The 26,389-nt window shown below is 50.8% G+C and overlaps 1 protein-coding gene across 1 annotated transcript in view; it reads right to left on the reverse strand.

The window, feature by feature from the left end:
* Nucleotides 1–492: 492 nt before the first annotated feature.
* Nucleotides 493–26,389, reverse strand: part of UBE2O (ubiquitin conjugating enzyme E2 O) — a 65,166-nt gene continuing 39,269 nt past the window's right edge. The window contains exons 3-18 of the mRNA XM_062010652.1: nucleotides 26,123–26,233; nucleotides 25,135–25,232; nucleotides 23,663–23,726; nucleotides 21,839–21,982; nucleotides 21,123–21,232; nucleotides 20,147–20,297; nucleotides 18,549–19,048; nucleotides 15,761–15,915; nucleotides 14,211–14,323; nucleotides 12,940–13,065; nucleotides 11,629–11,718; nucleotides 8,657–9,314; nucleotides 7,672–7,808; nucleotides 6,439–6,642; nucleotides 5,680–5,737; nucleotides 493–3,805 (exon numbers count right to left, since the gene is read on the reverse strand). Of these exons, the coding sequence (XP_061866636.1) occupies nucleotides 3,141–3,805; nucleotides 5,680–5,737; nucleotides 6,439–6,642; nucleotides 7,672–7,808; nucleotides 8,657–9,314; nucleotides 11,629–11,718; nucleotides 12,940–13,065; nucleotides 14,211–14,323; nucleotides 15,761–15,915; nucleotides 18,549–19,048; nucleotides 20,147–20,297; nucleotides 21,123–21,232; nucleotides 21,839–21,982; nucleotides 23,663–23,726; nucleotides 25,135–25,232; nucleotides 26,123–26,233 (3,384 nt within the window). The 3' untranslated portion in view covers nucleotides 493–3,140. The remainder of the gene's footprint in view (nucleotides 3,806–5,679; nucleotides 5,738–6,438; nucleotides 6,643–7,671; nucleotides 7,809–8,656; nucleotides 9,315–11,628; nucleotides 11,719–12,939; nucleotides 13,066–14,210; nucleotides 14,324–15,760; nucleotides 15,916–18,548; nucleotides 19,049–20,146; nucleotides 20,298–21,122; nucleotides 21,233–21,838; nucleotides 21,983–23,662; nucleotides 23,727–25,134; nucleotides 25,233–26,122; nucleotides 26,234–26,389) is intronic.

Below are 26,389 nucleotides of genomic sequence, written 5' to 3' on the forward strand. Positions count from 1 at the left end.
CCTTCCCCAAGCTGCCAGGCAGCAGTGTGGACTCTGCCCAGGCAGCCTCTCGCTCCCACCGCCGCCCCCCAGCCTCAGGCTGGGCCACTCCAACAAGGACACACGGCTGTGGCAGCGCTGCCCCCTCCCTCCCCTGCCTGCACCAGCCCCCTCCAGCCTCTCCTGGCCCAGCACACAAGATCCCAGATGCTCAGCCTGAGGCAGCAGCTCTGCCTCTCCTCACACTTACCTGGGGGCTGAAGTGAGGGGCTGCTGGAGCCCCCCAGCCTGGGAGGGTCCCCAAAGGGTTTTGGCTTTGCCCTGGGTTCCTCCCCAGCCCTGGCACACGCTGAGGCAGCCTCTGTATCTCCCAAAATAACCAGCCTGGCCCAACATGCCCTGGGCAGGGGGTTTGGAGAGCTCTGGGGCCAGCCCCTCACTGCACCCAGCAGGACTCTCCAGTGCCAGCAGCCTGGGCAGAGGAGGGAGAAAGAAAGAGACAACAGTCAGAACTACTCACAGAGGCAAAAATTTAATGGCAAGTCATCTTCCCTCCTTTGTTACACCTTGGTTAGCCAAACAAAAACGAAACAAAACAAATCTGCAGGTAAAAAAAGTTGTAATGGTCACACAGCACTTTATACAGATATCGTAAGCAACCGAGCATCCACATCTGCACGGGAACGACACACCTCTAAGCACGGCCTCAACAGGCAGCTGGTTGGTTTCTTTGTCATTAAATACTGTACAGAATCAAGGCTACAACCTGATTTTGTAAATGCTTCTTCCCCCAACCCCAGCACTTAAAACAGTTACAGGCTGCTCTGGTTTGCACAGCACACAGTCGTGTAGCCAGTTTTAAGGCTCACAATATGCATCATGCTTTGGCTTCTTTTTTTTTTGTGTGGTTTTTTTTTTGTTTGTTTTTAAGGTTTTTAGCCTTTTAAATTTTGTTACCCTTAAATATTACATACATACACAAAAAATTACATTAGCTGCAGTGTGCTCACCACCAGCCTCCTCACCCGGGAGCTTCACATTATCAAAAGCTTTAGAAAATCTGTAAACCTCTGCAGGCTTCAGGCTGGGACAGTCAGGAGCAGCCTCCCCTGCCAGGGCCACAACACACACCTCTCCTGGGCATGAAGCCCCAGGGACCTGTGCAAAAGCTCTTGATTATGGGCAGAGGAAACAAAGAGACTTCTCGAGGTGCAGGGGGGTGGGGATGTGGGCAGGGTGAAGGGTCCCAGGGAAGCACCTTCCCCAGGAGATGAGCTGCAGGGAACAGAGGGACCCCCAAGTCCCTCCATCCTCCCAGCCCAGCTGCAGCAGAAGTTGGCATCTCTAGATCCTCAACCCCAAAGTTATCTGGTGAGAAAGAGGTTTCAGTGGCTGTGGAAGGAGCCTCTGCTGTCTCCTCTGCCCCCATCGGCCCCCAGCCTCAGTCAAAGGGCTTCAGTCATCAGACACGGCCATGGCTGGGGGTGCCTGGGCTCAGGGCACCTCTCTGCACCCTGAGGGGCTCTGCCAGGGCAAGGGGGGCTCCCAGTGCCTGAGCAGAGCAGTGAGAGCTCTGCAGACCCAGGCCATCCTTCCCAGCCAAACTCTGCTGCTCTGAGGGCCAGGAGCAGGAGGGACCTTCCAAAGCCCCGTCAGTGGGCAGAGCTGGGCCCTGGCTGGGGCAGCTGGCAGTGGGGGGGATGTGAGTGCTGACCTGGCCTTTCCAGCAGCAGGAAGCACCGTGCAAAGGTGCTGAGATTCACCTGCTCTCCTCTGGCTGCAGATCCTGGCCCAGGGCTGATGGGGACACAAAGGGGAGTTTCAGCTCTGTCCTTACTTCTGGTAGAGCCACGGGCTCAGCCTGGCCCTGCCAGCTCCCTGTGCCTCTGGAAGGACCCACAGCCTCTCCCCACAGACTGTGCTCCACGTGGGTGCTCAGTGGGTGCTCCTCCAATGCCTGAGCATTGGGCAAACTGTGCCGAGGGGGATGTCCCAGCTGCAGAAGGAACAGTAAGTGCATGCACACAGAAGGGGCTTGAGGAAGGTGGCCCAGGGCTGGGATGTGCTGTGCCCACAAAGCTGGGGCCCCTGGCCACCATGGGGAAACAGCTGCCAGGGGCAGGAACTGATAACAGCCCACACCAGTGTCTGATGGGCTCCAGCTGCTGAGTCACAGCACAGGAACAGTCACAAACCACTGCAGCTCCAATAGGACCCCATCAGGACACAACAGCTCCTTCCCCTGGGCTGACCCTGGCTCAGGCAGCTCCCAAATGCCCACAGCTGGTGAAGCAGCAGCTGTGCCAGTCCCTGCCCCATCCACAGCACCCCAACAGCCCCTGCCCAGCAAGGAGACCCGGCTGGGGCAGTGCTGTGTGACAGCCTGGGTGGCTGAAAGGATACTGAAGTGATAAAGGCAGAACCCTAATCCCATGTACTCTCAGGTGTGTGTGGTGGGGAAAGGGAAGTTTGCCTTATTCTGGAGAAAGAGTGGGGGTGGCTACAACTGCTTCCAGAAACTGGCCAGAAGGTGCAGACTTGGATGGAAACCCAGCAGCACTCCCAGAGCAGGAGTGCCAGCAGAGCTCTGGTTCTGCCAAGTCCTGAGAGGAAGAATCTCCCTGCTATCTGTGAACAACTAAGACCGGAGCAACTCCGTAGGGTTCGACAGCTTCAACACAAACACAACCCAATGTCTGAGGGTGGGTAAAGTTGGGGGAGGTTCATCAAACCCATGGTAACACAGAGAAAAATGAAAGCCTGGGAGGGCATCACCCTTCACCTCCAGATACTGCAGCAAATCGCTTCTGGCCCGAAGCCTGGCCCAGCAAACACCGGGTGGGAAGAGTCCTTGTGTGGAAAGGTGCCCCGAGATGAAAGTGCAGAGGGGACGTGGCTGCAGGACAGACCTCAGGTCTTACCAGGGGCAAACCTGCAAGAGGAACATGGGACAGGGGAAAGGAAGGAAGGAGGGCAAAGAGCTATTCATGCTTAGACAACCTTTCCTTGGAGCACTCAGGCCTACCACCTTCTTTGGAACAAACCAAGCTGAGGAAGAAAAGCTGGCAGGAGAAGTCAGTTTCCTGGTGCCAGCGCTTGCCAACTTCCCTTCTGCCGCTTTTCCCTTCTCCCCGCACCTGCCTGTCCCTGACCCCGTGGCTTTATTTGTCCTCTGTCCACTCGGGGATGTTGGCCCCCGCTAAGGCAGCCCGGTACTGCTGCAAGACACCACGGATGCTTTTGATGAACCCCTTGGACAAAGGGAAGAGGGGGAACCCAATGTCAGGGTACCCGCTCTTCTCCGGGAGGAAACTCCTGTAGCTCTTTCTCCGCTTCTTTGGTTTCACGCTGGGCTGCGAGGCCGAGTCCTGGGCAGCCTTCCCCTCGTCCGTTCGGTCTCTGGCCAGGTCTGAGCCCCTGGCTTGGCCCGTGCTCTCCGGGTCCGAGTCCCGCTGGGGATCCCCGGTGCCGGGCGGCTCCTCGTCCGGCTCCTCCCTCCCGTCCCAGAGCTCGGCGGCCGCCCCCTGCTCCGGGCTGTCGGCGGGGTCGGCCCCGTTGGGCTGCCGGCGGCTGCGCTCCAGCAGCTCGTTGGTCTCCAGCCAGGCCTCGATGCGGGACACCAGGCGCCAGCCGTGGCAGCGGAAGTGCTCCCGGATCTCGTGCTCGAAGACCTCGACAGGCCTGCGCAGGAGCTGCATCATGGACTGCACCACGCGGATCAGCGTCATCTCGTTGTAGCAGCGGCTGTTCTCGTAGCCCTCCTGCAGGCCCCGGTCGCTGTCGAAGCCAGCCTCGTTGTAGTAGGGCTCGTTGACGAGGATGAGCCCTAGGGAGGGGAGGGGAGAGCCAGGGGTTAAGGGAGAAGCTTCACTGAGTCTTGGTCTGAGGCCTCGATTTGTGCCAAGGGGGTAGATTCAGGGCCCGCAGCAGCCAAGGCCACCCTGACGTGGGCAGCTCAGGGAAGGGACTGAGGCACAATGTGCTGCAGGAAACCGTGGGACTGTTTCAGTTGAAAAGACCTTGAAGCTGCTGGAGTCCAGCCCCTCCCCTTGCCACAGCCACCGCTACCCCACAGCTCCACGGCTTTGGGATCCCTCCAGGGCTGGGCACTCCCCAGTTCCCTGGGCAGCCTGGCACAGGGGCTGACACCCCTTCTCAGGGAAAAACTCTTCCCAATGCTTTAAACCTCCCGTGGGGAAACCTGAGCCCATTCCCTCTTGTCCTGTCACTCATTTCTTAGGAGCCGAGACCAGCCTCCAGCTCACTGCAGTCAGGGAGTTGCAGAGAGCGCTCCTGTGTCCCCTCAGCCTCCTCTTCTTCAAAGCCACTTTGGCTTCAGGCAGGAAGCAGAGGCCAGGTTGGACACCCAGCAACCTGCCAGATGCAATGGACTGGTGTCCAAGGGTGTGAAGGGGTCTGGGCCATCTGCTAAGGACAGTGGGGATCTCAGATGCTACCCCAGAGCAGCACTCAAGGTCCAGAGCTGAAAGCTCCACCAACACGATGCAGAGGGCACACAACAGCAGAGGAGGTTCAAAAGGGCAGAAGGGGAAAGGCTTCACAGCTCCTTTCCCTTCCCCCACCTCCCAGCAGAGAACCCCCAAACACACCCAAAGCTTTTGTGGTTTTTTTTCCTTACAATAGTTTTTCTTTTCCTCCTCCTGATCAGAACAAAGGTCAATCTTCAGTAACAGGCTTTGGGCTGGCCAGGGCCTATCCCACCCAGCCCAGTCCCAGCAGACAGGGCAGTTCTGAGACAGTGAACACTGTGGTAAGTCACCCATAGCACTGCTGCTGCTCTGCTGCAATGACACGTCCGTGCTGACGGCCCCAGCAGTGCCAGGCTGCTGGCAGCCTGCCACAGGCTGCATTAGAGCTGCTGGAGCTGGGACCAGGAGTGCACAGACAGCAGGAGATCTTTCACCAGAGCACCAAGATGCTCCAGTAAAACGTTTAGTATTTAATTTGCTAAATTTAGATCCTCAGCAGGTACATGAGAAGCAGCTTTTCTCATGCTGCTGCTGCCCCACGGGAGGATTCAGGTGGACTGGGAGGGTTCAGAGGAGCAGGACTTGCCTGCTGAGCCGAGGCAAGAGCCCTCCCTCTGGATCAAAGGTTTCTCAAGCCACATGCCCAGGCTCCCTGCACAGAGACTTGGCCTCGAGGAGGAGATCTGATTTAGTCTGTCTGCTCCCAAACTAGATACGGCAGGGCAAAACCCTGTGGCAAGACGCCCTGGGGCTGGTCTAGACACACCCCTGATTATTCTCTGCCAACACCACCACTGTGTGCAAAAACAGGGCCCATGCAGGACCAGGAGATGACTCTGGAGAGAAACAGAGTCCTGCACACCAACGCCAGCTTAGCAACTTCAACCAGCTTCAGTAACAGGCTGAGGACACAGTAGTTCACCTTCCTCAGCTCTGAATAACAAGGGAAACAGCCCTGTGCTTAGCTGCTGCAGTGAGAAGGGAAAGCGTTGTATCAGAGACCTGGGAGGCAGCCAAAAACCAGGGCATGAGAAAAGCTTGCACTTGTTTTGCCTGCTGAACTGGTGAGATAAGGACACTGTCCAGCAAGGTGAGAGCACAAGGCAGCACTAACCCCCTGAGGTGGCAGATGGCAGCTGTGGCTCTCCTCAGCCTGCAGCCCCTCCTCCCTCTGCCTGTCCCGTCCCACAGGCTCTGCAGGAACATTTACCTTGGATGGAGATGAGCACTTGAAGGAGGCTGGATTTACTGGTCCACCTTTCTGTCCCCTGAAATGCACAGACAAGTGTGTTAAAGGGCTGAAACACCAGCCTGCTCTGTGGTAACTGTTAGATGCAGTGAGGCCCCAGTCTCTCTGCATTCCTGTCACCAGTTCCTGTGGTTTGCAGCAGGAACAAGGGACTGACTCGACAAGCACGTGCTGTGCTGTGCTGCTGTCCTCTTGTCCTTACTCAGATCTCTTTTTTTGGCATCACCACATCCCATCAGGCCAGTTCTGCCTGGGATGGTGTAACCATCCACACCAGACATCAGTTCCAACCCCTCCCCAGCTGCCCTGTCTCATCTACCTGCCCAATCTCCCCAGCATTTCCCTGGCTCTGTTTATTCCAAGCCTCCAGCTGGGCTTGTGCCATGTTACATGATTTGTCTGCAGCGTGAGTGAGAGGGATCTAAACCACAGGAGACCATCCCCCCATGCTGGTGGTGACATCTGTCTGTCTGGTCTGACCACAGGCTCCTCATTGATGACAGACAAGGGGCAAATACTGCCCAAGAAGCAGCTAAACTACACACACCAGTTCCCTGCTCCACACACCTAAAACAGAGCCCAAAGCCAGAACCATTCCCAGCTCAAGCACCACCCGAGACGAGAAGCCACCCAGGACTCTTGGTCTGGTAGGAAGTGGCTCGCTCCAAAAGCAGCCTGGCAGAGGCCCTGCTCCCCAGGGCTGGGGAGTGGCAGCCTTACCTTGCCTATCCATGTCCCCAAGAGGCTGACACACACTTTGCCGTTGTCGTACAGGTTGGGGTTGAGCCTCCCACTGCACTGGGAGAGGTAGCGGAAGAGAGGGGGGACAGCAGGGTAGATGTTGGGGAGCTGGATGTCAAAGAGAAAGAGGCCATCTTCATAGGGTGTGCGTGTGGGCCCTTTTATCAGTGCTGAGAAGAGATCCTGTGGAGAGAAGAGAGAAACCAGGCACTGTAACAAGTCCTCCTGCCTCAGTGGGGTTGCATTTACACAGAGACAGAGAGGGGCTCTGATTTGATTTGGCCCAGACAAGGTTCAGCTCAAGCAACACATCTCAGGGCAGTTTGCCTCTGGAAGTTGCAAGCTCTGCTGGGGCCTGATGGCAGACTGGGCCTCTGCATCTGAAGCAGGGCTGAAGAGGATGGCCAACAACCCTCAGGCTGCTCACTGGTTACACCAGCCCCTTGCTGCTCACCCACTTCTTACAGAATCCCAGAGTCGTGGGGGTTGGAAAGGGCCTCTAAAGATCATCCAGCCCAAGCCCCTGCTACAGCAGGTTCCCCTCCATCAGGGGCACAGGAACATGTCCAGGCGGGTTTGGAAACCTCCCGAGAAGGAGCCTCCACACCCTCCCTGGGCAGCCTGGGCCAGGGCTCCCTCACCTCAGCACCAAAGGAGTTTCTCCTGGTGTTCCAGTGGAAAATGGTTGTGTTCCAGTTCATGGCCATCACCTCTTGTCCTGTGCTGACACTCCAGAAAAAAGTGTCACCCCATCCTCCTGACACCCACCCTTTAGAGACTTGTAAGTTGATGAGGTCTCTCATCCGTCTCCTCTGCTCCAGGCTGAACAGCCCCAGGTCCCGCAGCCTTTCCTCAGAAGGAAGATGCTCCAGTCCCCTGATCATCCCTGCACTGGCCTCTCTCCAGCAGTTCCCTGTCTCTCTGGAGCTGGAGAGCTCAGATCTAGACACACTTTCCTGCTCAGCAGGACCAGCAGCCCAGAGGGCAAAGTGTCCTGGAGGGGATTCCTGCAGGAAGCAGCTCCCTGTGGCTCACCCTGATGTGGAGAACACAAAAGCAGCTGTGCACAGGACTCCCAGCCAGATTTCACATGCTGCACACATTCCTGCAGCTCTAATACAAGGGATTAAGGCTAAGCAGGGAATTCCAAAGCAAGCAATCTGGATGCTGAGCCCAGCACTAACAGCCAGGCAGCTCAGAGCAGGCACTTGCCATTCGATCCTCGAAGGTTTTGACCATGATGCCATCAGGCAGGGAGGTGGCCAGCAGAGCCATCTCCTTCCTCACGGTGCTGAAGAACTTCTTTGCTTCTGGGGGCTGGAACTCCATTTTCTTGAAGGCATGAGTATCTGTGGGGCAAGGAGAGAGGGATTAAAGCCTGTCATTGCAACCTGCCACAGGTTCCTTGGGAAGGCAAACCAATCAGTGTGTTAAAGGTCTCATCTGGAAGAGAAGAGCTGACTTGCTTTGAAGCTGAGCCAGGAGACAGCTGAGAGATGATCTGATTTTTCCCACACTGTACAGCAGCCACAACCTGCATCTCCTGTTCTCGTGGTTCCACACAGCACTATCCCTGTGCCCCACAAAGGAGCCCTGCCCCACAGCCAGGACAAGGACACATCATCATGCAAACTGATGACATTTTCTTCACAAGAACCTTGAGCACAGCTCTCCCACCTTTCTTTATATGCACCTGCAGGGGCAGAACCCTTTGTCCAGCTCTCTCACATGTCTGGCCTGGCTGGCTCCCTGAGCACCTTGGGCTCTGCTGCCACCAACCTTCCACATAACCACATGTTCTCTCATTTTTGGTTGATTAGCTTTAGCACAAGTGACCAAGGGCACCCAGCACAGAACACCAGCTGTGCCTGCTCTGCTTCTCAACCAATCCATCCCTGCAAAAGGGCCTGACCAAACTCTGCAGCTCTCAAGAATGTACCTGCAAAGTCAGCTACCAATGTGGACAAAGGGGAAGCCCTCTTGTCCAGCAGTGCATAGAGGTGCCACCTAAGAAGCAGGTTTAAGGTCCCAGAACAGATTGTGCTACAGAATTTGTCTTCATTTCTCCTCCTCAGTTAATGAGTTGTGAAAAGGACTAGGAAGAAGAGAGGATACCCAATCCAAAAGGCCTAGAGGCCAAGGGTTTGGAGCAAGGCCCAGTGCAGTACCCCTCAGGGGCCTGAGCTGCCACACTCACCTGGAGCGTACTCCAACACGGAGAAGACTTCTCCCTTGGCACTGGTGAAGGTGACTCCAGGCTTGCCTCCACTCTGCTGGCAGAGCACTGGTGTCTCACTGGGCCACTCTGACCTCACAGGTGTCTGTGCCTCTGCTTTTTCCTCTTTCTTCTCTGTCTCCACCATGGCTTCCATCTTCTCCTCCTCTGCAATAGCCACATTATCCCAAGTCTTCTTTAGGTTTTCCTGCAGCTTTTTAATATCATCCAAGAACTTCTTCTCTCTAGTGGGTTTCTCCAGCTCCACTGTTGGGGAGGTGGGGGAGCCAGTCAGCAGCTGCTCCACAGTCATGTTTTTCAGGCTCTCCAAGATCTTGATGGCCTCCTTTAGCTCCCGGAAGCTCTTTGGGGTCCCATCCTTGCCAGCTTTCTCCACAGCAAGATCTGCAACTGCCATGGCCACAGCTCCCTGGACCTGTTCCTCTACTTTTTTCACCTCCTCTGCTGCTGGCTCCTCAGGCTCTAAGTCCTCAATTTTTGGGTGGTCATCTTCCATGAGGCCATTGTCTGTCTCCCAGCTGTCGCTTTCATCCTCCCACTCGGAGGAGGCCCCGCTGGTGCTGCCATCCACAGAATCATAGTCTGACTCCTCAATCTCTGATTCAATGTTGTATAAGTGCTAAAGGAGAGTAGAGTTACAAGAGATATCAGAGGTTGAAGCACAGTTTTAGCTGGTTTGTTTTTGGCATGCAGACAAGTCAGTTATCCCCATAAAAAGGGAGCTCCCAGCTAGATTTGTTTCCACCCATTTGTTTCCATCTATGCAGGGTGGACTGTGTGTGATAAAGAATGTGCTCATCAGTGAGCAGCACAGGGTGTGAATCAGCATAGCCCCATCTCCACCTTTCCAAGCAAGACATTGGGAGAAAACTAGGGCAAGTTCCAGGTGGGCTGCAGCCATGCTCATGGCTGGGATCCAGCCACCAAGGACAGCACTAAAGAGCTACCTGTCTGCCCCAGAGTTCTGAATGCAGAAACAGATGAGAAGGTATCGGGTGTCATGTGTGGAGTTAGGATTTCTGGTCCTGCTCCTGTACCAGCAACTGTGTTGGCACAGAGCCCTGGTTTGGCTCCCTCTATACTCTGTCCTTCCACAGAGACAATGCTGGAACCAGGAAACCATTCCCACATCAGCTTTCTTCTTCTGTGGCACACAGTACAGGCTGTCAGGGCCTTGCTATGCTGCTTCAGCTGTTCTATGTCACTACTGCTTAAAATTCATCTGGGACAATGCAGCCTAACTCAAGTTGCTGAATAAGCTCTTACATAAAATGCTCTCTTCCCCTTCACTACTGGAAGCTGAAGCCATCCATCCACACTATGGCTGGCCTCACCTCTTGCAGTTGTGCTTTTGCACATGCTACATGTCTCATGAGGTCTCCCTACAGAGGCTTACAGACACACTCCAGCCATGAGCAGCAACGCAGCAGCAGGGGAGCAAGAACCACTTTATAGGGCTGTGTTAAGCATTACAAGATGGAATATTTTATCCACAGGCCTCTGCCACTTGAATGACAACCCAAGAATCCTCTTAATCTTGCAAGATATGACCCCAGAGGCTGAAGTGCACGGACACACAGTCATCTTGTGAAAGCCTTGACCTGCACCAGCCCTGTGCCACCCAGAGACAGGCAGCCAGGCAGAGGTTAGCTGGGTTCAACATGAGTGACTGCAGGCAGGAAAAGCCATCAAAACTCACTGCCCTCCAAGCTAATCCAAATCTGAGCTGGGAAGTTAATTAGCCAGTTATGCCATCTTTATTTTTAGAGCCGAGAAAAACCACCCAGACAGCTTGTCTCTGGGCACATGGACAGGCATTGATAAATCACAGCTTTACCAACTGATAATTCATGCTCCTGACATTTCCCCAGCTCTCATAATGAAGCAGAGGAGCAGCATGGAAGGGAGTGGTGTGCCACAGCAGGAGCTGCTGCAGAGCTCCAGCGTGAGAACAGCCCTTTGTGCAGCCCGCGCCAGGCCCCCGATTGTGCCTGTGATCCAGGCACATGTGACACCAGGGGGAAGGGAGACAGCAGCCTGCTTTGTAACACTCAGCCCACTGCCACAGTGCAGGCATTGACTATTCTACTGTAATTAATGCAGAGCTGCCTGCTTAAAAAGAAATCTTGATCAAGTAGTTTCTACTTGCAAAAGGCACCTCTGCAGCAGAGACGGTGACACAGATGGGCCCTACAGAAACGGGTCTCCTGTCTCTAGGCTGCCTGAATGTGGGGCAACAAAGAGAAAGGACATGGGATGAAGCTGTACATGGAGCAGTGAATAAGATTACAAGCCAGTACAACAGAAACCTTAGAGCCATGCAGGTGAGAAATCAGTGGGTTTGCAGTGGGGCTGAATCTGTACTTTAAGGTCCCGCTCAACCCTTTCCCTCTGCGCCCTGGGAAGAGATTGGGGTCTGATGCCTAAGTCAGCCAAGGTGATAACTTGTAGCTCTAGTCCTGCTCCTCCTGCTAGGAGGAGCTTCTTTAGCCAAAGAAAACACTATGGTGCCATTCCACAAGCAAGACAGAACAAGCAATGGTCCTTCTGCAGAGCCTTAAGGTGGCCAATGCAGTGAAGCCAGGCTCAAAGCAGAACTGCTGATCCCTGAGCTCTGCAGTCCCCTCCACAGAGCTGCAGGTGCTGGGGGCCAGAAGCAGGGCTGTGCTCAGAGCTGTGAATAAGTAGCAGTCTGCCCACACATTCCTGTTTATCCAAGAGCAGTGGTGAGCAGTTAGTGACCCAGTGCTGGCAAAGGAAGGATTTTCATGTGCTAAGAGGATTGGGAAGCCACCCTTTCACACAGGAAGGGAGAAATAAATACAGCAAGATTCCCTTACCCAGTAAAACCTCTCTGCACCCAGGACTCAAAACCAATATTTGTCCCTCAGTTAAGAATTACAGGGATCTCAGGAGCTGGAACAGGATCTCACCTGAGGCAGAATGATAGTCTTGGAGTTATCAGCCCACACCACTTCCACTTTGCTGCTGACATCCACACGAGCCACCTGCCCAACTGAAGGCTGTGGGAACAAGAACAGTTTGTCAGTCCCTTTCTTTCCCAGGCATTTCAGGGCAGAGGCAGGAAGATTTCAGAAACAGATATTCCCCAACTGAAGAACCACCTGGAGGGATGCTCACAGCCTGCAGCACAAGTGTCCATGTCTCTTGAGGGCAAAGGACATCTTGCTGGGCTGTGCAACGCCACCTGAGGTGGATCTGTTAGGGATCTAAACATTGGTCATACACTCAGACTTCCTTAATGGCACATCAGGGGGAAGAAGAATCCTGCAGACAGGGTTTCTGGGAGAAATCCCACAACACTGCCACGGAGAGGGAAAGTTCTGCCCAGAAGCAGGAGAGGACCAGGAGGACTGGGCTTGTAGCAGCTCCTGATGTCTGGGGAGGACCAGAGTGATCTCAGGGCTGCACCCTCCACTCCCTCCCCGCAGGCAGCAGGGCTGGGGATGTGCCAGGAGGGGCCAGGCCCTTCCCCTGAACCGGGCTGCCCTCTAGTGAGGTGCCAGAGAGCAGGCGAGGGCAGACGAGTCACAGTTGGCACAGGGCGTGCACAGTCAGTAGCAACTCACACTGGAAGGAGGTTATTTAGGTCAGTTGAGAAAGCTCAGATGTGTTTCATGCTGCTGAAACTAGAACCCAAGCCACACTATACCTTTCAACTCATTTTAGGGCAGCAGTCTCAGAAGCTGGAGGTCTGCCCTGTGCAGCAAAGCAGCTTGTTTCCTAGCAAAGAGTGTAACCTGTGCAATACAAATTGCTCCCTCTTCCTCCCCAATCAGCTCAACAAAATTAACAAGTACATAATAACTCAGATGAAAGCCACAACCCCAGTCTTCTGTTGCCAAGTGAAACTGGTTTCATGACCAATCATCCTACCCAAAACTCTTGCTCAGGAGTCTACAGAACATCCTTCTATAAAGGTACTCTGAAACCCTAAGCAGTTTTATTAAACCCCCCTCAGGTATATGTTTGATTCTCATCTCAGTTTTCCTCTTGTTCTGCCACAGACTCTGTCACCAAGGTCAAAGGATTTCAAGGCTGCATCTCCACCAGATCTGGAGGTTTGTTACGTTACTCGTGACAGGAGGGACACCGACACAAAACAAGCAAGTCGGAGAGTTCAGGATGCCCAAGGAGAGCTTAAAGCCCTTCTGTTGACTCCTCCAAGTATCTGCAGTAACACCTAGTGACAGTGCAGTCACATAACTGTGGCCAGAACCCACCTCATCTTCCTTGGCCGTGGCTCCATCCGAGTTGCCGATGCGAATGACGATGTCCGTGGTGCGGAATCGGAAGTCGGGATGGTCAGCGATGTCATACACGCTCACATCCTCCTCCTCCCCGATCAGCTGCAGCCCAGACAACCACACACGTCAGCCCAGGGTGCTGCACTGACCTTCTGAGCAGCCTTTCAACACTTGACAGTACTCTGTGTTCTGTTCTGACCATCTGCACTTGCTCCAGCAGCCTGCAAGGAGCTGTTCACGTCTGCTCCTGTCACCTCACCTTGTAGCGCATCAATCACGGCACAACAATGAGAGGAAGCAGATATTCCATCTCATCTGCCCACTCTCACCTTTACTTCAGGTTCCACATCACTATGACCACAAGATGTGCAAGAACAACGTTTCATTCCCTTCTGAACACCAGGATTTCTCAAAGCAGCTCACTGGGGTCCAAAGGGTTGAGCTCACTTTTGAAATGAGCCAAAGCAACAGGAAACATCTGACAAAATACTTGTCAATCATGGGCAATGTTTTGCCTTTGATTTCTCTTGCAGGAAGAGAGACAGGAGCCCACAAAGCATGAGAAATGGGTACAGTGGAGCACAACCCCAGGCTGATGTTCTGCTGCTGGATGTGAAGGGCCCCCGATCAGTCACGACGATGTGGTCTGCTGTCCTAAGGCAGAAGGCAGCACACCACAGGGGTGGTTTGAGTGGGTCCCTTTCTCACCTCCAACTAGACTGCAGCCCATCAAGACTTTCGAGGGCAGGTTGGAAGTGGAGGGTCTTTAGGTGTCCTCCAACCCAAATCCTTCCATGATTGTAAGATTCAGCAAAATCTAGGGCCCCCTACAAGTCCTAAGAGGTGTTGGGCTGACTATGAGCAAGAGAGGCTGGCAGAGGCCAGCAGGACAACAAGCAGTAGATGAATTCTCTTTCCATGAACTAATTAAAACATGAGAAGGAAAAATTCTTATAGTTAACTGAAAAAAATCAACTGTCCATGACAACTTCAGCAAAAATCTTCATCCATACCAGAGCCTGATGTTGACTATGGGATGTAAACTCTCTGCTTAGTCTTTGCTGCCTTGCAGGCATCTACAAATATGAAGTGACACCACCTCTAGCTAAACCTCCCAGGCCCAAAAGCACATTGCTGTTCCCATCCTCAAGGACAAACTCCAGCACAGAGCTAACTCCCAGGCTTATCTGGGAAGCTTGTGCTGTTTTATGTCTGTTTCCTCTTAGTTGGTTCCACCAGGCACTTACCTCCACATCATCTCCACTGGACTTCAACTTGAACCACTTCACCACACAGGTACGGCCGATGTGGTCACCAGACTGCACGACTCCATATAACCCGGGGTCCTGGGAGCTCTGGGCTTTTGGTCACAACAGCAGGGAAGAAGAGAGATAAGTTTAGTGGTGGGGCACAGACTCTGCACAGCAACTGAGGCTGTCAGCAACCAAGCTGAAACCAGTCTCATAGCTGAAACCTTCCATTTGTGAGTGGCATGAGGAAAAGCAGTTCTTCCTACACATTCAAAATTGTTCTTGGCTAGTGAGTTGCATTTTAATGGGGCATAGAGTGATGACAGAGTAAAATTATGTTGCATTGGACTGGGTGAACACATTCAGTTTGAGCTCTATCACCAAGAGAAAACATGCTGTTACTTCAGTGCTCTGTCCCCCAAGTTCTCTGCACCAAGACTGGCAGAGTTTCTGACAGGCTGGCCAAGAGCTCTCAGAGCAGCCCTGGATTGTCAAACTCTTCATCTAGAAATGGGCCACCTACTTTGCTTCTCTGGAAAAATGGACTGGACAAAAGTGGAAGGCAGGCAGGATGCAGGCAGGCATGTGTGCATTGGGGATCAACAGTCCCTAGGCCTGGGCTGATATCCAGCACTCTGGTATCCAGACATCTTTCAGATGTATCTGGCTGACAAGGATCCACCTCCTGGTATCCTTGGCTGAGGGATGCAAGGGACTGGGCACCCAAACTCCTTGTAGAATGTCTAACAGACAGACGAATACAGATTCCCAGAGGCCAAGCTAGTACGGTAGAGCTGCAGCTGATGGATAACTGTAGGTTGCACAAGCTATGTCTAACCCCACAGAGTCACACTGTCACTCATCTGAACTGGCCATGCAAAACAGCATGGTTTTTTTTGCTAAGCCAGGTTTCCCTTTTCCCAACCTGACAATAATCTCCTGCTCCCCCCTGTAGAGGTTCTGCCTCTGCCAGGAGGGATGAGGAGCTGAGAGCCAGATGGTGTGCCATCAATATTTAATATCCAAAAGCTGTAAGTCTCCTTGAACTCATACCATGACCCTCATGAGCATCATCAACCAGTGAAAAGGGATGCAAGAGGATGCCTCTGCATCTCAAAACCCTCCAAGAAAAAACAGAGGGTCATGATAGACAAGCCCTGCAGGGACAGCAGCCTGAGATGAGCTATTACACTCACCCCTCATTCTGCAACAGTGCTCAGAGGCATTCCACTTGCAAGGAAAAAGTGGGCCACCCCTACAGAAAACCTGAGAATCCTAGCTTTGCTCCTTGGCATTTAATCCTTCAACATCTTCCCTGTTGTCATAGTTCAACTTTGGTATTTAAATAATGGTTCTCTGCTGACACTCCTGTTAAACCAACTGCATCAGTCAGTTCCATGTCAGGCTCCTGTGCCTACCTCAGTCAGTACTATTAACAGCTAAGTCAAGAGGGCTACAATACACAGTATGAGATCCAGACTGAAGAGTGCTTTCCAATTAAGAGCATGTTTGTTCCCTGAGAAGAGCATTGTTTTGACACCCAATACCTCTTTTGTCCACCACAAAGTCCCCAGGGCAGAACTCGTTGTTGTCCAGATGATGGACTGGAATCAGCTCGTTGGAGCGAATGTTTGTCTCCACGGTGCCATCCTGCCACATCACGTCAGCTGAAGTCATGGTGGTCACCACTTCCACAGCAACTCTGGCAACACAGAAAGGCAATGAGTTACCAGAGGGAACTGGCATGAGCACACCAGAATAGGATGTTGCCAGTATCAAGAAGGCTCTCAGCAATACAAAGGTATGTGTATCAACAGGCTGGGAAGCAAGTCAAGGAAACCCTGGTGCAAGTAGCTACAGAGCAGGCTTTGTTTTAAGAGTTTCTCAATCAGTGCAGATGTTACATAGCTGCAAGTCTATACTGCAGGAATACTTACTTTCCAGGGAGCTGATGCTGTGCTCACTTCTATTCCTAGTAGAGCAAATGAACATCTACCAGCACCCACTTTCCACCCCTGGCAGAGACACAACAGAGGTTCAAATACTTTGAAACTTAAGCTCTTCCCCACTGAAGCACCTCCCAGCTTGGCAGCTCTGAGGTGTCTTTGAAACTAGAGGAGATAAAGCAGCATCCATCCCAGCCCTTCCAGAAAGCAAGCAAGCAGCAACACACTGAATGTGGGTAAAGCAAAAGGATTTAGAGAAAAGTCTCTTCCCCAGCTGTTCAAATACACACATGTGTGTTCCTGTAGCTCAGAAATGAAACCCAAACACAGGACAATGGACCACATGCTGGCACACTGCTGGGGAGCACGACAGAACTGCTTGAAGAGGCAAGTTGCTTGGGGGCAAGAGGAACAGAGCAGCTGCCTAGCTGGACAGGCTCTTCTGATGAGCCCTCCATCATGTCCATGGCTCCCACAGCACAGAACAGATTGAATCCCATGTTGATTTTAAATTTTGCCTTTATTTTGCAGACACAAACACAAGTGGTGCATTTATGTGAGTTTCAAGTCAAACCATAAAGAAGATACAAGGCAAATCCAACTGTTTCCCTCCAGCACTGTTTTTATGAATGTCAGAGACAGAACATGAAGTTTCTAGTAGGGCCAGCAGTCAATAGCAAAAATGATCAGAGAAGGAAATCTGTAACTGGTCAAGTGTGGTGGGTGACATGCCAACAGATGGGTCCTTGGGGAAGTGGAGGCATGTGCAGTTGGGAGTAGGGGGGTGGAAAGGCAGGTGACCCCATAGTCCTGCCTGGAGTGCAGTGCTTGCTGCTCTGCCACCACAAATCACAACTTGGCATTAGAAAAGAATCCCTGTGTATCCTCCCTAAAGCATTTCCAGAGGTCTATGTGCTGCCCAGAGAGCTGCAGTCAGTCCCCTGCAGCCAGAGATGAGCTGCCACACCAGAGCTGGGGACTAACTGCAGCAAGGCCATCCACTCTGCATTTCTCAGCAGTGCTTGGCAGCACACCTCCTGATAGTCTGACCAGCTTCAGCTCAGTATGGCAACAGTGGAGACTCCTCATACTGAGCTGTGACCAGTTGCCATAAACATCCTTTAAAGTCTCAGCTGGGGTTTCACATTTGGTGCTGAAAAAGCCTCTGTTTCCTATTCTCTGTGACATGGTCATCACTGCAATGTGTCCCAACATCTGATATCTGCATTTCCTTCCATGGAGCTGCCCAGATCCAGCACAGGAAATGCCTGGTGGTGTCACAGGGATCTCTGCCCACTGCCTGCACAGCACAGAAAGCTATGAGGTTTACATAGCCTTTAGTGAAGTAAAGGCATTCAGGAGAAGGGTGAGAAGTGGAAAGTGAACCAAGAAGCAGTTCCCAGGAGCTCTAGCACATACTCTCATTTCTTTCTTTCACTGAAATACTGCTCTACTGAGGTTTGTGACCATCCAATCCAATTTTTCCAAACCCACAAGGACTAGATGACCAGCTCTCCTTGCACACAGGCAAAGCTAAAGTACCTTACCAATAAAGTGAATGAAGTACATGGCATTTCTCAACCTAGGAGATCCCCTGAATCTTGACAATGCCACTTTTCTGGAAGGATTCTCACCTATTGTCCTGCACTAGTTAATTCCTGCTGCAGGATCTGTGTACAGCTAAATAGCTCAGGGGAGCTGCCAAGACAGTTGTCAGAAACATTAAGTTAGGTAAAAGGTAAAAGCTGCTGGGATCCAGTTTTATCTAGAAATGGGCAGATACAAGCAATGCTCCCCTCCCCCAAGGCTCTCAGAGTGCACTTTGTTCATTAAAAAACCAATAAAGTATGGTGCTGGCAAAAGTTGCAGATCTCTGTCCAGAGCAGGGCAAGGATAACAGAGACCACTGCAGTGCAAACTCCTGCCAGCACAGACCTCCCTGCTGACCTGGAGACAACTCTCTGAGGATAAGCTGTCCATTCCTGCTAAGCACAGGCCTGTCCTCAGCCTCTCTGCAGAGGCTGCCAGGGAGGTAACCAATTAGTGTCACATTTAAGCTGTGCGATCTTTATTCACCTGGCTCCTTCCCTGTGTACAAAGTCTAGTGCAACACAGATATTCTGTCCATGCCCTGAGGCATAGCTGAAATAGAATAGCATCAGTAGCACATCACATGGCCCCAGTTTCATCAGAAGCTGGACTGAGCTGAAGCTGATTTCACACAGGCCACTGCACAGTCATCACAAGATAATCGCTGTCAGTTACTACCAAGCGGTGTCCTAACAGGAGACACACCATCATCCTCCAGCCCAGCCCAGGTGGTTGGCAGCTGACAACTTCAAGAAGGGACATTTTGGCAAGTAGGCCTAGATTTGGAAACACAACTCACCTGTCTCCTGGCTTAAACTCTCGGGAAATCTTAGTCTTCTTCTTCTTGTGCTTCCGTTTCAAGTTTTTGATGGACAGAGGGATGCTCTTCTTGCGGCTGGTGCCGTTGCCACTCTGGGAGGAGGCAGTGGAGCTGGCAGAAGAAGTGACAGAGCTGGTGTCATCAGTGTCATCAGCTGCCTCATCATCAGCATCTTGCTCCATGGACTGCAGGCGGTAGTCAGACGCCCCTTCGTCTTTCAGCAGATAGGGAGGCTGCTGCTGCCGCGCTGCTCCTCCCTTCTCCTTCCCCACTTCTTCAGCCTGCTCCTCCTTTCTCTCCCCAGGACTTGGTGCACTGTTGGAAGAGTCATCCAGCTCACACTTTGATCCTGGCTTAAGCTCTTCTGCTTTCTGGTCAGCAGCTGCAGCAGACTCTTTGTCAGGAGCTTCACTGGTTCCCTGAGACTCCGGGGAGCACGACATGATCTTCACTATCTGCTTCTTCAGCAGCCGCCTCACCTACAGCAAAGCAGAGCTGGGTCAGACAATATGTCTGTGTGCTCACCAACCCCAGCCAACCCAGGGATGCTGACCTTTGTACACAGAGGAGAGCAAAAGAGCATCTCATGGGCCTCTGCATGTTTGTACTACACAAACCAGCACCTCACCACTGCTCAGCTCAGGAGCAGCACAGGACTAGTCCAAGGAAAGTGAGCTTTGCTCCTTAAAGCTATTTTAAACATGTTCTGAACCTTTTGTTATGGAAGGTCACAAGAGGCTGCACAAGTTAATGTGTGTAACAGACACAGCTACCCAGGGAGGTCACTGGCCACACTGGTGATATCCTGTTATTCTAGGAATAACTGCTGCTCTACAGCCAGCACATGAAAACCAGGCAGTGACTCATTCGACCTCGGAAGCAAAGGCTTCTGCCTTGTCTCACTGTAGCAAGGATTTCACCACATAGTTCAGCTCCATGAGAATCCTGAGGTTGTGTGAGGATGGGGCAGCAGTTTTTTGCTGTTGTCTCAAGTGGCAGGACTAGGGGGTAACTGGCATGAGCTGGAACACAAGCAGTTCCACTTAAACACAAAGAGAAACTGCTTTGGTGTGAGGTGAGGGAGCCCTGGCCCAGGCTGCCCAGGGAGAGCGTGGAGGCTCCTTCTCAGGAGGCTTCCAAACCCACCTGGACACATTCCTGTGCCCCCTGCTCGAGGGGAACCTGCTTTAGCAGGGGGTTGGCCTGGATGAGCTCTGCAGGGCCCTTCAAACCACCACCATTCTGTGATTCTGTGCTAATGAAAATGACTCACATCTAACAGTCCTGACTGTTGGAGCACAGCAGCTCTGACAGGGCTTGACCCCTGCAAGGTGACAACCTCCAGGTTTGAGGTCCTGTTCCTGTTCTCTCATGGCATTAGCTGTGTGCTTCACCCAGTGCAGGCTGCTGTACAACGTGACTTCGCTGCTGGCACCAACAAACCATTACTCTTTACAACAACCACTTCAGGAGTCGCATTTCAGACCACATGACTACCAGGAAGATTTCTGCTTTAAAAGCCACAGCAACCAGAAATGATTTGAGAAGTCAATGCCTCCTTCAGCCCCTCAACTCACCTTTTTGGCAACTGATCCTTCACCCAGGACACAATTCCTCTCAGGGCATTCACAGGTGAGTTTTGCAGGCTCCACTTTGTCTGGGAATACATAGAGGCATCTTTCCCCAAGCTGCCTCTGGGCATGATCAAAGCACCCCAGACGTTTTACCCTGGTAGAAGAGGAGGACAGCCATGAGTAAATCACAAAAGCAGTAACAGAACCTAGCAGAGACCAGTGCCTTCACAAGGCTGGCATCGCCTCATGCCAGCAGCGTGTCTTCTGGGGTGCCAGAAGCTAACAACCACACCAAATCTTTTCCAGGCACACAATTCTAAAGGAGGAGAGGGAATCTCATCAGGAACTGGGTGGGGAGACAAAGGGTTTGGGTGGGACACCAGCAATTCCTCTCTCTCTAGCTCCCCCTCCCAGAGACATTTAAAGTCGGCACTGGTTGATTTTTTTTTCGCTCTCATCTGAGAGCTGCTCTCCTCCAGCTTACAAACTCCAGGCAGGAACCACACTGCATTGTGCTATTCCTCATCTGACTTTTCCTTCTGAGTTTTGTCCAGGCTGTTTCAGCAGCTGAAGCCTGCAGAGGGCACCAGATGCTCCTGCAGCATCAGAGCGAGACACCGTTCCTGCCTACCAGAGCCACACTTAAAAGATCCAGCCTGCTCAAGAAACAAGGGGAAGGGCAAGGGAAGAAGTGATCTGTGGCAGACACTGCTTTCCTCGATGCACTTGTCAGATGGAGAGTACTTGGCAGAGGATTGGTTGGCTGCTAGTCCTTGGTGTTGTAACTCAGGAGTCTGCTAAACTAATTTGGAAGCTATTCTCACACATTTTTGAAGCTCTGGAATATACAGGCATACAACAAAGAGAAAAAACCAATGGAAACAGCAGCATTGCGTCTAATCAGTCAGTAGGCATGTCACCCACAGTCTGTGCAGGCCCTACATGCTGGGAGTGGAAAGGGATTTTCAACTGATCTCACCTGGACAGGTTCTCCTGGCTGATTATGGAGGGAGGAGGACTTACACTGTCTGTACCTCCAGGACAGAAGCTTTTAGTGATCCAAGTAACCTTCAGTTCTACCACTTGTACCTACAATATAAAGAGAAAGGAGACAATCTGACTCCTCAGAGGTTTTCCTAGACCAGTAGCTGGGATGTGAACAAGCAGCAAACCCACTTTTATCATTTAAGATGGCCCAGTGTAGTTTCACCACATCCAGTATACCACGGTGCTCCTTGGTAACAGAGAGCTTCTACAGCTCTCACTTAAGGAAAGATAACATGTGGATTGGGAAGGAAACTATAGTACATACAAATCAGTGGTCCAATGTCACAGAGACATGCTAATGGACTTGGAGCTGCCCCCTCTTTCAGCAGAGTCAGCAATTTTTCTCCCTTTTTGAACTACATGCAACATTAAGCTTCAATAGAAGAGGAGCTTCTGCTCCCCTAATGATGAGCAGTACTGGCCTCTAAGTGTATTGGCACACCATCACCTTACTGGGTGTCGGCAGGGACCCTTGGGAGGAGAGGCCAAACCACACTCTAAAGGCCTGTCAGTCCACAATGAGCCATCTGTCACCTCAGAACAGAGGCATGATACATTTGCTCTTGGAAGGTTACCACAGTGAGCTGATGTTGCTCCAGGGACTGCTCTGTGCAGAAAGTGGCCATGTGTCAGTTTGTCAGTTCTTACCTCTTCCACCACCACTCTGAACTTGCTCTTTGTGCTCAGAACAGGCTTCACACCCGAGAGCCACTGCACACTGGAGAAGACTTTAGAAGGCCCAATGAGGACTTGCCCAGGATAAAAGCCGTATGAATCATCGAAGAAGAGACCCTGTGGGCAGGAAAAAACAGCATAATGGACTCCTAAGATTTAAGATTCCAGCTTTTCTCATTTGTCATCAGTAAGCCTAAACATAAAGGTGAAGTCTGCAAGTTGCCCATCTCCCAAAGCTCCTTTCCCTCCTGAAGTCAGCCTAGCAGTTCCTATAGCAACCTGCTCTGTCATGTCTGAAGGGGACTGACTCAGTAGGGAAGAAGCAAAGGTACTTGCAAGAAATGGAAGGTGTATATTTCCACAGAAATATTCTCACTAACAAGGTAGCCAAGGTGAGCTGAGTCCTGGCCAAGGTCATCCATCTCTGTTCATGCTCTAATTCAAGCACCTACAGCTTTGAGCCAGAGGATGCTTGCCTTCACCCCTCCGTCAAATGAAGCTTGTATTATTCTTGTCTTAGGTAGATTAGTTAATATGACAGTTCTTTGAAAACAAAACAGGACAATAAACACAACAATTGTTCTCCTAGAGCTCTTTCCCACTGATATTTAGAGTGACTTGATGAGGCAAAGATTCAGAATGTGGGGGTGGACAGAGCAGTTTAGGATAGATAAAATACTGAGCACTGAACTGTATCAAAGACTTGTCATTTGTCAGGAAAGATAAGAGCAGTGTGACAAGATCCAAGTCAGGTAAATATCTAACACACAGCAATTCTGAGCATGGGATCAAGAGTAACACTGGAGACAACTCATGCTTCAGACCAAACTGTGAGTCCTCAGAGGACTGTGTACACTTTAAAGGTGACCTGACCCAAAAGGTCTCAAAAATGAGTAACTAAGAGCATCTATTTCTCAAGCAGAAAACAAACTGCACAATGTAAAGTAGCAGAGACTAAGATACTGGAGAACGTCTAAACCACTCCCTTTCTGTACAGAACAAGAAAGCCACATCTTATTAAACTATTTCATTTATTCTTAGAGAAGCAGGCATCACATTTTAACAGAGGTGCAGTTTTAGATCAAAGGGATCTTTGCTTTGAAGGCAGGGAAGGCTCAGAGCTGACTGCATTGCTAGCTCCCAAGGATTACAGGCTGTTCTCAGCCACCTCCCAACGCTGCTGCCAGAGAGCGGCGAGGTCCTGCTCATGCTGTGTGGAAGAACAAGCAAGATGTCATCAGCCTTTCAAAGTGAGTGAGAAAGGTTAGATCCCATCATCACATAGGGAACTATGTTTTACCCAAAAGCTAGTAAAGGTTTCCCCACCCTGTGATTTGGAACGTGCCAGTACAGTGGCAGGTCTCCATTCAGAGAAAGCAATGGACTACAACAATGAGAGAGGTCGTATTTAAGCTGATGTGGCAATGTGCTGCTAGCAGAACACCTTTTAAACAATATGCCCTTTTCCAGAAGGAAAACAATTTTGAAGGCATTAAATGGAGTAAGAGCCTTTTCAAGCATTTACAGATATAATGAGCAGTGAACTGCCTTGACATCAGCCATCTGACTGCACGTTATGCAAGTTGTTTGCAAAGAAAGCAGCTGGATATACTAACTGTAACAGCTCCTCCAAACCTGCTCATTGCTAACATTACCTTTAGCTACATCCTGTTACTCCAAGTGAAGATCTAGTGAAGTGATGCATCATTTAATTTTTAGGACTCATAAATGCCTATTAGTTTTGCCTTCCCCCTCCCTCCTGTACAAAGGAGGCTCTGAGGAGAACCCGGAGCTCACCGAGTCACTGACGTGAGGACAAACGTCATACAGCTTGGCTCCATCTTCTGTGCTCATAGAACACCTGGAAAACAGACAAGAGACACAGTTTTATTTCCAAAGCCATTCACCTCAAAAGCAAACAGCATCAAATTAACAACACTCATTGAGCAGGTGGGTCCACATGCCCAGCAATATCACTGAGCTTTCACAGCTCAGAGCAAAACTGGTTATGGACAAGCTATAAAAGCACTGCCTGATACCTAAAGGTTCCATTCCACATGACCAAACCCCAGTAATATACAGGGTGCTGGACATTATTTGGCTGCTGCAAAGGTCCCATTTGTTATTCACACTGATGCTAGAATCTAAAGGTAACCTGGGTATATTTGCTTCAGTAATCATTCCCAGCCTGAGTTCTGGGGGAGATTTCAAATGATTCATTAGGAAGAGATTTTGCAAACAGTTCCCTCACTTTACATAGCTGTACATGAGCTGCTAACAGATACCAAGCAATTGCACCAGGAACTGCAAGCCATACAGAGAAGTGCAGCTATTTTTCACTTCCAGTGTAACATATGCACAAGAGTCTTCCAGCCTGGATTAACCCAATGCTAAAACCACCAAAATCACAGATGCGCCCACCAATCAATCATCTGGTGTAGCTCTTGTACTTGCTTCTCTTAGAGTTGGGTTTTTTAACAGCCATGTCAACACTCAATTTACAAGACAGATGGGTCACTTCCCAGCTGCCAGGCCCATAAGCCTCTTGGTCCTCCACTGGTTCCTTCCTTCCCTTGCATCAATTAAACATTTGTTGGACAAGACAAGCCTCAGTAACACAGTGAATGTAGTGAATTCACAGGGGTTTAGCTCTCAGGTAACAAACAGTCTGACATGCACAAGGAACACAACTCAGATCCTCCTGCTGCCTTTGCAGAAGTGTTCATCAGATATTTCTTTCAATATCTCTGGCTAAATCTCTCTCTAGAGAGATGACTTTGGATTATGTCTTCATTGAAAAAATGTTCCTAACAGCTGCAAATGACAGTGAAAAAGCAAAGCTGCTCAATCTTGGGCTGCTCCTTCATCTTTACTAAAAACCACTAGCCTGCGAGTTTCTACACTGTCACAGACTTTTTTAAGTTAAGAATCTGCCCTGCATCAAGTCATACTCTCCTTCTGAGAAGAGGCCTGGAATAATGACTCATCTTAAGCAGCTACTTTTCCAAAGGAGAAGCACAGCTTAAAGATCAACTTGCTTTAGTTGTGGAGCACTGATCTGAGATTGAAAAAAAGGTGACCTTTTGGAGAGCAGCTTTTGCTGTGAGTGACCAGTGAACCTCAGTATTTTCACAGGAAGATACATTCTTAACTCCACAGCTGAAGACAATCCAAAAAGATAACTTAGCAGTATGTGAATGAAGCCCAGTCTGTTTCTAGTTCTCCTAATGTGAAAGTCAAGGGGGACAGTCTTCAACAGACTGAAGTACCTGGCTCCATTGGAAAGCTTGAGGATGACCTGGTTCTTCAAATCATAGACCTTGCCCAGCCAGCAGTCATAGGCTATGTAGTCACCATACATGAAAGGCTATGAAGAAAACAGGAAACAAAAACCTTGTAAATATCAAGCCTTGTGCACTGAGTCATCAATTAAGTCCTCACACAATGCAGACCAGCTAGCAAAGGGCCAGAGGACAGCAACTGCAGATCTGGCAGGAGACTGGAATTAAGGTACACCGGGGAACGTGCTTGGCAGTCAGCACATAGCCTGGATTCTCCAGTGATATAGCTCAGGCTTTCTCTGAGATCTTTCTTCCTCGGAACTTTAAGTCACATTCAAGACACTCTGCTAATCCCCATCTGCCTTCAGTTACTATTAACAATTTACTTCTATCCCAAACTAGTTTTCTATCCCAGAGAAACTCGTATCCCTCTGTCCTGCCACAGGCTGCTTCCTGAGAAGGGTTGTGACACCTCCCAGATGAAAAAGAATGATGAACTCCTATCCCACCTGGTCTCTGGAAATCACCCACCATGCAAACAGGGAGAACTAGATATGTTTCAGACTGTTCCAGCTCAACAGAAAGATGCTCGACTCATCTCAGCATGTGTATAGCCTGTTTAAACAGTAACCACATTGCAGCTCAAAAGCTCTGTGCCTCTGCCTTGAGGCTGCCCCAATCAGGTTGTCACACCAGCCCATGTCAATGCAGAAGTTCTCACACACTGTAATGTCAACTTAGCCCTTCAAGTCAAATTGGTCTCAGCAATGCAATCAGAAACATACAGAACAGATGGGGAGATGAGGTGATACTGCATCATCTTCTTCCAGGAAGGATGCCTGCAGTAAGTTTAAAATAAAACCAAACTGCAGAAGCATCTTGCACAATATGGATGCTTCCCTTGCACTGAGATTCAGCAGCATCCCTTTAAACCACCAAGCCCTGGCTCCCACTCCTATTTTGGCTGCATTCTCACCCAGATATGCTGTAGGTCTTTGCTGTTGACAGGATAGAGGATGCAGTTGGTTCCAACCAACTTCACAGCACACTCTATGTTGACATCAATTACAGTTCCACACTGGCTGTCCTGAAAACATAAACAAGAAAAAAAGGAGTTGATCACCTTGGGAAGGTCCTACATATGCACATGTGCTCTGTGTACAAGTGGGAAGCATAGAGACAAGCAAACTTTCAAGACTGAACCCCCTCTTACCCTTGAGGCCTTCATTCTGAAGGGGCATTT

Source organism: Colius striatus, chromosome 18 (assembly GCF_028858725.1).
Source record: "Colius striatus isolate bColStr4 chromosome 18, bColStr4.1.hap1, whole genome shotgun sequence".
NCBI lineage: Eukaryota > Metazoa > Chordata > Aves > Coliiformes > Coliidae > Colius > Colius striatus.